This window comes from Neovison vison, chromosome 1 (assembly GCF_020171115.1).
Source record: "Neovison vison isolate M4711 chromosome 1, ASM_NN_V1, whole genome shotgun sequence".
NCBI classification, from domain to species: domain Eukaryota; kingdom Metazoa; phylum Chordata; class Mammalia; order Carnivora; family Mustelidae; genus Neogale; species Neogale vison.
Genome location: NC_058091.1, coordinates 59,417,322 through 59,430,273, shown reverse-complemented (window position 1 = coordinate 59,430,273; position 12,952 = coordinate 59,417,322). Strand labels below are relative to the sequence as shown.

The following is a 12,952-nucleotide window of genomic DNA, read 5'->3' as shown; positions in this document are numbered from 1 at the left end:
ATCTTATTTATTCATGAGAGAGAGTGAGGACATAGCAGGGGGAGGGGCAAAGAGAGAGGGAGAAGCAGACTCCCTCTTGAGCAGGAAGCTGGAAGCGTGAGGTTGATCCCTGGGCCCTGGGATCACAACCAGAGCCAAAGGCTGATGCTTAACCAACTAAGCCACCCAAGTGCCCCAAATCTTTTTCTCCTTATAAAGGTACCTCAATTCAGTGCTATTAATTCCATGGATTTCTTCATATTTTACTTTATATACATGCATCCTTAAAACTATCTTTGCATTCTTTTGAAATTTATTTTAATGCTGGCAAAATGTAGCAAATTTTTTTTGTTTTCTTTTTTGTTTAATGTTTTGTTGTGACAGTGAAAAACGGATATGTACTTAGAATTCCATTGTACGGATATAGCATTGTTTATTTATCGAGTCAATAATTGAGACATATAGGCTGACTTTTTTGAAGCAATGAATACAGAAATTAACTTTTGTGTGCATGTGACAAGAACACATGTATGAGAGTTCCAGTAAGGGAATACCCTCTGTGATGAAATCACTAGATAATAAGGTATATGCATCTTTAAATCACTAGATACTGCCAAGTATTCTTCAAAGGGTTTGTCCCAAGTTGCATTCCCACTGTAGGTTTCCAGTTGTTCTACATCTATATAACCAGCGGTATTGTGAGAATTAAATTACAGATAATTATATAGGGGAGAAATGCTATCTCACTGTCATCTACATTTGCATTTCCCTGATAACTGATCAGGTAGGACACCTTTTCATATGTTCACTGACCAAACTGGCATGGAGATTATTATTCCCCAGCCGAGCTACTCCAATTTCTCAAAGCCCTTTAGGGTAGACGTAAAGATCAAACATCTACAGTGATAAGATATGGTATGGAAAGTTTTCCTAAGTGTAAAATTATTCCCTGAGTCATTGAAATTATGTCTGGTCATCACAACATGATTCTTGCCACCCCTTCAGTCGGGTCATGCTCAGTAATCGCAGACTCAGCTTCTCCCACTCTGGTGTTTCTGGTTGTAGAAAGAATAACAATAAACCTTAGGTCATTGAAGCTATAGGACAGGCTAAGGTATGAGAAGGAAGAGAACATTACTCTAGCTAAGACTGGGTAATAATGGCAGGATTTGGTGAGCTTGGAAGACCACAGCGGTTGCACTTTATGTAAAAATACTGCAGGATTTTTATTTCACTAAGGTCAGCAATGGTATCTCCATTATTCAGAATTTTCAAAATGGCTTACATAAGAATTTGAACAGAATGATTGAGAATCTGAGTGTGGAGTACTATGCTAAAGGATGGAACCACGTGATTGTGAGGGTCTTTGTTCCCTTTGTTCTGTGCCTCAGTGAGGAACTCATCCTCTCATCCATTGAATCACAAGTTCTTTCCACTGCCAACATGGACATTTACACAACACTTTTTGTTGTTTTCTAAAGAAGTAGTGAGTAAAGTTGTATCTCTTATAAATATACCATCAGTAAATGATTTCTGGTAAAAGAAGCCAGAAAAATTACCCTGAATCTATTCTTGGTGCTAAATGGATGCCTTTTTAAGCCCAAGGAATGTATTTTCTACTCTTTCCATAATTTGAATTATCATTTGCTAAGCTACATGACAGTCGCTTCCTGCCTCTACTTACAGCTCTGGGTCATTAATACTTTTGCCCCCACTAAGGGAATTTCACAGATTACTGAATTGTAGTGTTTCAGAATCCTCCCTGTAATAGTCCAAGTTACACATAGCTGATGTGAGTAATTTAATTAGTAATTGATTTGGGAATGTACAACTGAAAGCTTTTTGGGGAATAAGGTGTGGTTTATCTTTGTTTATATTACTTTGGGAAGATTTTATTTCACAAAAACAGAAAACCTGAGAAAGAGGTTCTATCATTTAGGTTTGACAACAGAAAATCGCTCTGTATCAGTTTTGATTATTGCATTCATTTGATTGTGACTCAAGGACTGGAAGCTTTGGCAAGAACATTTCTAAATTTAGGAGATTAAAGCATAGGAAGAATTCTTCACATTCAGAAAAAAGTGTCTTGTTTCTTATTCAGGCTACCCTGATTCTTTTCTTTGTTTTTCTTCAATATTTGTTAAACCCCACTAGTCAATATAACTAGATCATAGATATATTTTCAAAATATAGACATGTCATTATGATATTTGATACTGTTTTCTGTTGGGTCTATTTAGATATATATGTGCATGCTTACTTCGCACGTGTCCTGAGGTGAGCAAAAATGGAAGCAGTGTTTTTAGGATGAATTCTCTCACCCATAAGAGCCATTTGTAAATATCTTCCTTTTGCTTTTTTTTTTTCTTTCTTTCTTTTTCATTTGTAGGGCTAGTCTTTTAAGTATGCTTCTGGTCTTCTTTTATCATATGTCTGTCATAAAGTTGTTGCTCGCTTGTCCTACAGCTGGGGCCTCCTTAGATCTTCCTGACTAACACCAGCTGTTGTCTCCCTCCAGGTCATCCAGGCTGTCTTTTTTGGCATTTGCGTGCTGACTGATCTTTCCAGTCTCCTGACTAGAGGAAGTGGGAACCAAGAACAAGAAAGGCAGCTCAAGAAGCTCATCTCTCTCCGGGACTGGATGTTAGCCGTCCTGGCCTTTCCTGTTGGGGTTGTGAGTATGATGTAGAAGGCATCTAACCACAAAAGAAACTTGGGTCTTATTTCAGACTTCTAAGAGAAAAAGAAGGGCTGGTTATATAGCAGGTTTGTGAATTAGTTTGCTAGGGTTACTGTCACAAAACACCGCAGACTTGGGGGCTCAAACAACAGACATTTATTTTCTCACAGTTCTGGAGACTAGAAGTCTGAGATCAAAGCATCCGCAAGGCTGATTTCTTGTGAGGTTTCTGTCCTTGGCCAGTGAGTGACCTCCTCTCTGTGTCCTCACATGATCTCCTCACATGTGTATCCATGCCCTAATCTCCTCTTCCAATCAGGACATCAGTCATATTAGATTAGGACCCCTCACTGACTTCATTTAATCTTACCTGCTTCTCGAAAAGCCCTACATCCAAATACAGTCACATTCCCAGATACTGGGGAGTTAGGACTTCAACATATGAATTTTAGAGAGACACAGTTCAACCCATAGCAGTGTCTTTAGCAGCCCGAACTTAAAATGTATGGTCCTTGGGTCTATGACTATTCTAGTATTTTTTAAACTTGAGAGAGGAAGTCAGCTCAAACTGCTTCGCCCTCCCGACTGTGCCATTGGCTAATATCACTTAAGTAAATGCTGCTTTATGTTTGTGTCTGTTCTGGCTTCATTGATTTTCATTATTTTCTGTTAGAGTCCCTCCATTGCTTGACTTCCTTCACAAGTCCGTTAATCATCCATTATCTGCCCATAAACCATGTTTCTTTAAAGGGCCAGAGTCCAATGAGATTCTATAGATATTAACCTATGGATCGCCAGGAAAAGAGGGAGAAAACTCCTCTAAATCTCAAATTGTGAAAACAAGGAAGCGCGTGTTACCTAATTCAAATTCAGACCTTTCCTTTGCCAGCCATTGTATAGAAAAAAAAAAAAAAAAAAAAAAAAACAGGCCCCAGTGATCTGATCTAGAATGTGTATCAAGCCCAAGGTCCATGTTGGGCAGAATCAGGAAGTTGTTTTTTTTTAAAGTCCTTCCAGATCTATAACTGGCAGAAGATGCTTGTTCTAAGACCAAGTAATGAGTACCCAGATTATCACTGAATTGCTTTTCCTATGTACTGAATTGTATTTTCTTGGATGAAGTAGTCCTTGGCTCTTGAAAGCAACACAAGGAGATTCTTGTAATCTGATCACACTTCTCTTCCTCTGCTCATTCCCTCATCTTTTTCCTTTGAAAAAATAAATGGGTGCTCATATTGAAACCATCTAGCAAATCTCTCAAATTCTGTTGCTTAACCTGACAGTTAGATGCTTGCCATACTATTTAGTATTTCCTTCTTTGGACTTAATATATAAAATTCAAATACTTTCTATCAGAAAAATCATCGAAGAGAAAACTTCCATGGGCATAAAGTATAAAGGCTTATACTCTGTACATGAAAGAATTATCTAGAAAATCCAAGCCTGCGCATCTTTTGTTTCTCTTTACTGGCTTATTCCCTTGGAATTTCTGTAGGCATGTCATTGCCTCTGGAAGCCCTCCTTGGCTAGAAGGAATATAGTAGCACAATACAAAAATAAGTAGGAATACAGTATTAACACATTTTCTCTTAGCTCTGCCTCTCCCTCTGTTATGCCATATCAAACTTTGTCTCTAGGGCTTAAACTGTGCCTCTTAGCACTATCATCAAAGGCAGATTGCCTATGCCCTTTAGACATTTTTGACATTACTTTGGCCAGAAACTTTGCACCTGCTTGAGACTCGAGATACCCATCCGCTTTCAGTGTCCTTTCTGAATTTGGTCCATGTGCGCCTCATGGTTTGTAAAGAGGATGGGGGACTTTTTGTTTGCTTGATCATGTTTGATACTTTACTCTATTTCACTATTTTTGTTCTTTTCTCTGTGTTTTGAAAAAGGGACGAGAAGTAATTATACCTTTAATTTCACCCCTCCTTTTTAGCCCGGAAGTCACATCACATTTCATTCCACGGGTATGCCCCTTCCCACCCTGATGAGCTTTGCAGAAGAATTTAAAGAATAATGAATCAATCGGATGAACAGCTTCACTTATTTCTTTAACTCTTATTTTTGGCTTACCCACTGATATTTTAGAGTCAATATTTACATTTTTTGTAATCTTCCCTGTTATCATGAGTCATTTCCCTTTTACAGACACTTGCCTTTTCTTTTTCCTGAACTTTTTTAATTTAAAATTCAGTTAGTTAACAAATATTACATCACTTGTTTCATTACATCAACAAGTATTACATCTCCACTTCATATAGATTTCAATAACTCCCCCTTGCATATAATGTCCAGTGCTCATCACATCACGTGCCCACCCCAGCGTCCATCACCCAGTTACCCCATCCTCCACCTGCCTCCCCTCCTGCAACCTTCAGTTTGTTTCCTATAGTTAAGCCGCTCTCATGGTTTGTCTCCTTCTCTGATTACTTCCCGTTCAGTTTTCCCTCCCTTCCCCTATGATTCTCTGTGCTGTGCCTTATATTCCACATAGGAGCGAATAATGTCATGAATCAATCTCTGATTGACTTATTTCACTCAGAGTGATCTCCTCCAGTTCCATCCATGTCAGTGTAGATGGTAAGATGTCATCCTTTCTGATGGCTGAGTAATATGTATATATGAACCACATCTTTATCCGTTCATCTGTGGCAGACATCTGGGCTCTTTCCCACAGTTTGGCTATTGTGGACATTGCTGCTCTAAACACTGGGGTGCACGTGCTCCTTCGGATCACTACATTTGTATCTTTGGGGTAAATACCCAGTAGTGGGATTGCTGGGTCACACTTTTTGAGGTCCCTCTGCTACATTGCGCGCTCTCTCTCTCTGTCTCTGTCTCCCCTTGGTATTAGGAAGAATTCTGGCCTATATTCTCCAGAAATTTTCCTATGTTTTCCACTGTTTCTTACTGTCATTTGAGTTTTTGCATCTATTTCCCCAGTTTCTCAAGCTAATACACAGAACTTCATTCTGAGGCAAAAAATTGATAAATAGCTTCTTTCCAGCCAGACCCCATTCATTTTATAGCAAAGTCATATTTACAAAGGACACAAATGTGTCTCTTTATAAGCATTTTAACACAGTTTTTTCATTAAAACATAATTTTATGATTTCTTGCCCTCCTTTCCCCAAGTTAACGTCCTAGCTTTCCTTTCTGGTGTGCTCTTGTCTTTGCTGTGGCTTCGGAGGTTCTCTTCTGCCCCTCTTGTGTCTCTGCCAGACCCTTAGTTACTCACTAGTGTCTGGAATTTCAGTGTGGTTTTACCACTGAAGTTTTTCTTCCTTGTTAAAATGGAAAACCCTTTCTGGAGCAGAACCACTTGAAATCACGTGACGAGGGGTCATCTTTACCGTTCCTGTGGCTCCTGGCCTGGGACGTTTCTTCTGAAGGACAGGAGGAGCATGCCTGCAAGCTGATTTGATGGAAATGTCCCTACCGCATAGGCATCTATAGCGTAAGAATGCTTATCATGTGTGCAAATGATTAATTATGACATTTATAATTAAACACCTTTTACTGTGTTGGTTGACATAGTCAAAATCTGAAAGAGCACAACACTCAAGCACTTGCCCAGTGCCCGAGAGTCTTGAACATGGCTGGAGCTTCCTAAAGACCAAGGTGCACAGCCCCCACTGAGAACCTGCCTGTGGTCCCCAGAGGCCGCCAGGCTCTCACTGCCGGTGATTGCCAGCCTCGCAGGGTACCTCCCCTTCACCCCACTTTCTCCTGGCTTCCTCTGCTTCTCACCTTTTGTTGGTCAGCCGGAAGTTTGCAGGGAAAGTCATGTTATTTTTGTTTCCTGAGGCAGGGCAGAGAGGCAAGGGGCATGATAAGGGGCAGAGTGGCACCTCCACTCAAATTTTCCTAAAGAGACCTCTGAACCCCAAGCTTTGCCTGGTGCTCCCATTATCTCTCTCTCTTTCTCTCTCTCTCTCACCTTAGCTGCAACTATGGCAACAAGAAAGACATGGGTAGGTTATCTAGGATTTGTATTGTCTCCATTAATGCTTCCTCCGATAACGAGGTTAATTGAGAGTTGACAGTAATTGCTTTATGTGGGCATGAAGCACTAAATATGATTTTTGTGACCCATAGACCTAAGTGTCTACTTCATGGACTCTGTCTCTAGGATATATAAAAATAATGAAGCATTCCAATCAAAGATAATTGGCGCAAAGTTTTGTTTGAGCGTAACCTTGAAGAAATCAGCGGGGTTGCTTGAGTGAACATAGCATGTATCATCCTGATTTGTGTAGATGCCCAGAAATGCAAAGCTGGCCTTGATTTAGTAACACTAATGGCCGGAAACCACCACCACTCCCAAAGCCTTGCAACGCATTTTGCAGGGATAACCCATGGGAGGCTCTTTGTACCATGTGCAGTTTATTTCTGAACCCTGTCACCCTTTTAAAGAAGCATTACAAATAACTCTATGACATTATGTGGTCTGGAAGGACTGAAGTTTGTTAGGAGCAATCAAACCAAGAATGTCTTTTGTCTCCTGTGAGTTCGTTGACTTTTGTGTTAGCAGATACCCTTCTAGCTAAGAGAATCAGCTAAGACTTGCAACGAAGCAAGCAAACAAACAAAAAGGTAAAGAAAAAGAGGAAGAGTGGCCAAAAAAAAAAAAAAAAAGAGAGAGAAAATGATGGGAATGAAAGTGCTTCTTTCAGATATTCTAAATGTGTTTCCAACTGCTCTCCAAAGCAGCCCCTTTAATGACCTAGAGCTCTCATACTTTCTCCATTTATTCAAGTGTATGTATCCCATTCATTTGCAGCTTCTCAGCTTGCAGGAGACATGTCATCGGATCTCCCCACCTCCCCCATACATCTTTGTCCCTGGTGTCGCTTGGGTTGCTCGAGACCCAAAGCTGGGCTGTTGTTTAACTAACGTTGCTGATGGCTGAGGATGAGGATGTCCCTCTCTGTGGAGACGGGGAGAGGATCCGAGAAGGACCTGGAGATTTTAGGACCTGATAGATGTTCTACCCAGGGGTGGCATCCAGGGTATCCCGAGCAAACCAGGATGCGCCAAGATAGGGTTTTCTGGAATTTGGGCTTTTTATCTGAGTTTAGTCTCAAAGTTATTCATTCAGTAACTGTCTCCGGTGTTACAAGTGCATTTTTGTGAAGATGTGGTAAAGATTTGATATGTATCAACCTAGTCTAGATACCTCAAAAATTTGTTTTTGCTTGTGCTAGAGGCTGTATGATACCTATTTCCTTAGGATATATGGAAAATGTAATTTGAAATCTCAAATGCAAACTTAAAGAAAAAGTATCTAGCAAGTATTTTCAAAAAGTGATTCGTAAGGCTTCATTTATTGACATACCTGCTAACTCTAAGCTGTTATTCACAAAAATGTTGTGAAGTGTACGAATTTAGATCATATCCCTACAATCTAAAAAAAATTATTTTCCTTTCTGATTTTTAAGTAAGAGATTGGCTTAAATGGAAAGCAAACATTAATTTATATTAATTACTAATATAAATATCTGTTAATGTAACACATAAAGGAAGGGAATTTTATTCTGTTTGAGAGTATATGAAGCAAATGCCTTTCCTTCTGTTTTGATATTAAGGGAAAACTTTTAAAAAAGCACATTATTTACTTTATTCTACAAACTCTGGATTTAACATAAAAATGCACTTCATATCCACTGATCCTCTCTTTATTAAATTTTTACACAGATACCTGAAACCAAACTCTTTTCTGTTTTTTTTTTTTAAACCTTCATTGATGTTTTAAGTTTCTTCAAATGTCCTTTTCCTTTCTCTTCACCTTTGAAGCTAAAAATGTAATATGTGTTAGGTCATATTTTATGGTAAAACCCAGTTCATTTTGGGTTAAACCAATCGTATGCTTTCTTCCTGCACTGAAGTGAGTATGAGTTGGATTGCCTATGAGGGAGGGTTCACAGATGGAAAGATCAGTAAATGAAATGAACTTTTTCCTTCTCTACCAGGAGAAATACTTGGGAGACTGTAATTACCTAACCTAGGTGAGTGGTCTTACATCATTTTTTGGATAGCCTTTTCCAAAGACCAAGGACATAATGTGATTAGACAGAAGTACCTGATAGTGAACCAGGTTGCTTCTCGACAATCTTACATATATTTATCTCCTAGATGGAAACCAAAGATTTTCTGCCTATGTGATCTATGTAATTTGTACAGCTTCCTAGAGCAGTCAGCTTGCTTGATGCTTGCAAAATAAATTTCTTCAACACAAAAAATAATCACAGTTTAATAACATTTTCTATAGGTGCTCACTTTTAATCACACTCCAGTGGAAAGCACACATTTATATCCAGAACATTCAAAGGACAGAAACTCTAGTCAAGTCAATAATTATTTGTATATACATGGAGATCACTAGGTAAGTAGTACTGAGTGCTAGAAGCCAAGATACTAGTGACTAAGAATTGATCTTGTCCTTCAAGAATCTCAACGTCTAGAGAAAGTGACTTTTTATAAGCTCTGTGAACAACTACAGTGAAGAGGCATGGTATAGATAACAGTGCAGGGGTCTAAGGTGAAGAATTATCCTAGAAGAGGAAGGGATTGATTTTAGTGAGTGGGAGGTCTTGGAAGACTTCCCAGAAATGATGATGTTGGAGCTCTGTTTTGACAAATGACCACAAACTTATTGGATGTTTAAGTTAATGATGCTTTCAGCTGCAAGTAACAGAACCCCCATAGGTATCCACCTGGTTCACTCTTTTAATTCATTCAAGTCTCTGTTCATATGATCACCTCGCAGAAAAGCTTCCATGAATAATCAATATAAATTAGCTTTCCATTATTCTCAATCTCCTTAACTTGCATTATGTAATCCATAATGATTACCACTACCTGGCACGTTCTATGTTTATTCTTTTATTTCTGTAACAGATGTCTCCTCTGACTTTGCACCCTGTGAGGCCAGAGAGGATCTACTGCTGTAACCCAAGCCTCAGGAGCAAGACCTAAATAATTCAGTATTTATTGAGTGAATATCCATTCAACTGTGGCTTAAGCAATAAAGCTATTTAATATCTCACAAAGCAAGAAGCCTGTAAGCAGGTAGTTTCAGAATGGTATTGCTTGGTGTTATCATTTGAGACTTAGGCATTTTGTATTATCCACTTTCTTTTCTCCCAAGTGTTGGCTTTTTGCCTTGGACTTGCACCTACAGTCTCAAGAGGGTTGATAAAAGTCCCAAACATCACCTCCTCTCCAACCATGTTCAGGGCAGGAAGAGGAAGAAGTTCTTTAGGGAGCTCTCCCATGTGTTTGTCTCTTCATCAGGATAATGAATATTTCCTCTAAGCCCTGTCAACAGACTTCTCCATAGGTTTCATTTGTTAGAAGAGTCACATGGCTAGAACCAGCTGCAAGGGAGGCTGGGAAAGCAAGTGGGAAAAGGAAATGAGCTTACTGTAAGGGCTTCAATGAATTATGATTTATCCTTAGGGACTGGGCACATTGCTGCCCAAATAAAATCAGGAGTTTTAAGAACTATGATAAGTAACAAATATTGAGAATAACTATTAAATGTAAACTGAGTAAAAACAAATGGGATTTTAAGTAATTTTTTGTTTATCTGTTGTTTTATGAAAAAGAGAGTAAAACTAATGAGACTTATCATGGACATTTCCTATCTGAGCCAAGGAAGGCATATTTTTTTCCATTTATTCTCTGCCAGCACCATTTTTATTTTTTTGTACATTTTAATTCGTGTTCTTATAAACAGCTATCAAAATCTGGTATTTGCAGTTCTTCTCAAAGAAAGTCCCATATGTTATACAAGTGACTAAATGGTTTCTGTTCAGTTTCTGAAACTCCTGAGGAAATTTGTGAGAGCTGGCCCTGCCACAGACCAGCAACTCAGACAGGTGGACGACCAAGTTCAACGAGTAGAGTCTTTCTTGACTAGCCCCCTAGAAGTGGTAGAAACCAGTCATGCACTGAGTGTCATTTCACAGAATTCCCACTCTCTCTGGGCCAAAGAGCCACAAAGTGTCTCAGGAAATTTAGACATCTTTTTTCCATATTTATACCCATAAGTATGATATATATTTGAAGTACATGATTGAGAAATGGTAGACTTGATCTTCAGTAACATTAATAACATTAATAATTAATAACGCATATTATAAAATAGACACACGATTCTTGTTCTCAAATATAAGACCACACCCCCCTCCCAATCCCAGTCAGGATCTTTGTATGCCCTTGTTTGGGAAACCAAGAACAAGATGCAATATTAACTGTTGATTAAAAAGAAAAAGAAAAAAGGAACACAGTATTTTTCTTCTTCCTTCTCTGCTTATCTTCTTCCTCCTTCTCAATCTCTCTCTCTCCCGCTTTCACCTTTTGCCCTCTTGACTTACCCCAACCTCATCTCCTTCTCTGTAGAAGAAGAAACAGTGATTTGCTGTGTGGGTGCCCTGAAATCACTATAGTCCCTATGGGCGTCTTCAGGTGACTCTTACCTGTTTTAGCTGGATCAGAATGAGCTGTATCACATCAGCTGATAGTACAAGGAACATTTCCCCCCAAGGAAGGAGCCAGTGGACTTTCCACCTACGCAAAGTTTATTCACTATTAGTGGTGCCTGTGGGATGACCGTGCTAATGATTTGCTTATCTTACTGCGAATAGCAGGTTCTACATAGGACTTTCCTTCATCATGTCTTCCTTTAGCTATCTTAGAAATGGAAGTTGAGGCGTGATTCTAACTTTGTGGGACATGTCAGGGGACAGGTGGGAAGGTGAGAAGATGAGGAACTGGGGGACAATGAGGGGAGAGCATGCGTGGAGCCACAGCTCACAGGGAGTCCTGGAGTCCCGCTCATGGTCTCCTAAACTCCTCTGAAGGGCACCTGCCAAGAGGTTTCCCTCTCCAGAATGCCCATTTATCCCGTAGGTTACATCTGTGCTCCATCCGCACAAAGGAGCAAACACACTGGGTGTTGGGCTGTGCTGCTAAGGTTTGGTGGATGGGGAGAAAATGAAGGGAGCGTGTCTCAGAAGGAACCAGAAGGAGCCCTTCTGTGTCAGTCTGCTTGTGGGTGCTCTACCATGTTGTTCATTGTTCCCCAAGGGGAGACTGGGGAAGAATAGGAAGCAAGAAAATTCCGAGCATAAGTGGAGGTGTGCCCACGTTGGACAGTGTGAACGGAGATAAGTTTTCTCTCCCCTTTTGGATTCCTTCACGACTTAACCTTAAGGAGGGACCCTCCCCTTTCCTCACCTTAGAACTCCACTACAAAATAAGAATGACGACTTTCCTACAAGCACAAATAATGAAGCAGGAAGAAGCCTCAGCCCTCCCGTGCCCAGAAAATAATACAAGCACACATATGCCCAGGGGATGCTGTCAAAATTAGCCTTGAATCAACAAAGAGAAACAGTCCCTAGATTCATTAATAGAGTAACATTTTTGTCTGAATACTCAGAAGTGCTACCTGCTCCTCCCTCCTGCTGCAATTGCCTTAGAATTTTCAGGAAGACACCACACACCCAGAGGCATTTGCAGTCGCCTTTCTTTTTTGTTTCCAGCCCGTGGAAGAGCAGTTCCATTTGCACGTTCTGAGACTTCTCACCCTCTCCCTTCCCACAGAGGCAAAACCCACAAACAACTCAAAGGGCTGAAAAAAATCTAAAAATGAGCACTAACTTTTGCTCCCTGCTACTGGGGGATAGATACGGTGCAAAGGGCTTTACTTTAACTGCGTATTCAACCCTCATAGCCTCAAACGGTAGGAATTTCTGTCATTCTCACTTCACAGAAGATGCTTCTATGGTACAGTTGTACAGATGGGGTTCCCACTTTACAGGGTGCAAGTCTGCGGCCCCTGGTGCAGCCAGGACCTCACCCAGACCCTGACCACTGGGGAGCTTGCTGTTAGCAGGTACTCTGCTTCTTGACAGACCAGACCTAACTTTGCTTTTCATCATTCGCCTGATGGGTATTTTTAGCTATATACAGAAGTTCTGAGCTGACCACAGTTTCTAATTTAGGAGAATGCATCAGAGTAAGAAAGGGAGTTTTGCAGAATCTGGATTAAAAGCCACTGTTTATCCTTTTCCCTGAGGCTATTTAACAAAAGCTGTTCATTTGTGCTTATTACTGTTTCCATTTGATGTATTATTTCACACCATGGGGCCAATGGTTTTATACAGTTTTAGAGGCCAGTTTGCAAAGTATAAGTTTTGGCAAAAACAAAACAAAACAAACAAACAAACAAAAAATCATCCCTTTTTGTCTTCTTGTATCAACCATTGAGTATAGATTT

General features: G+C 39.9%; 1 protein-coding gene across 3 annotated transcripts in view; it reads left to right on the top strand.

The window, feature by feature from the left end:
• The window catches only part of AIG1 (androgen induced 1), a 270,821-nt gene that overhangs the window by 65,696 nt on the left and 192,173 nt on the right, over window positions 1-12,952 (top strand). For all 3 annotated transcript variants that reach the window (XM_044247585.1, XM_044247570.1, XM_044247613.1), the window contains exon 2: window positions 2,498-2,653. In XM_044247585.1, coding sequence (XP_044103520.1) covers window positions 2,498-2,653 — 156 coding nt within the window. The remainder of the gene's footprint in view (window positions 1-2,497; window positions 2,654-12,952) is intronic.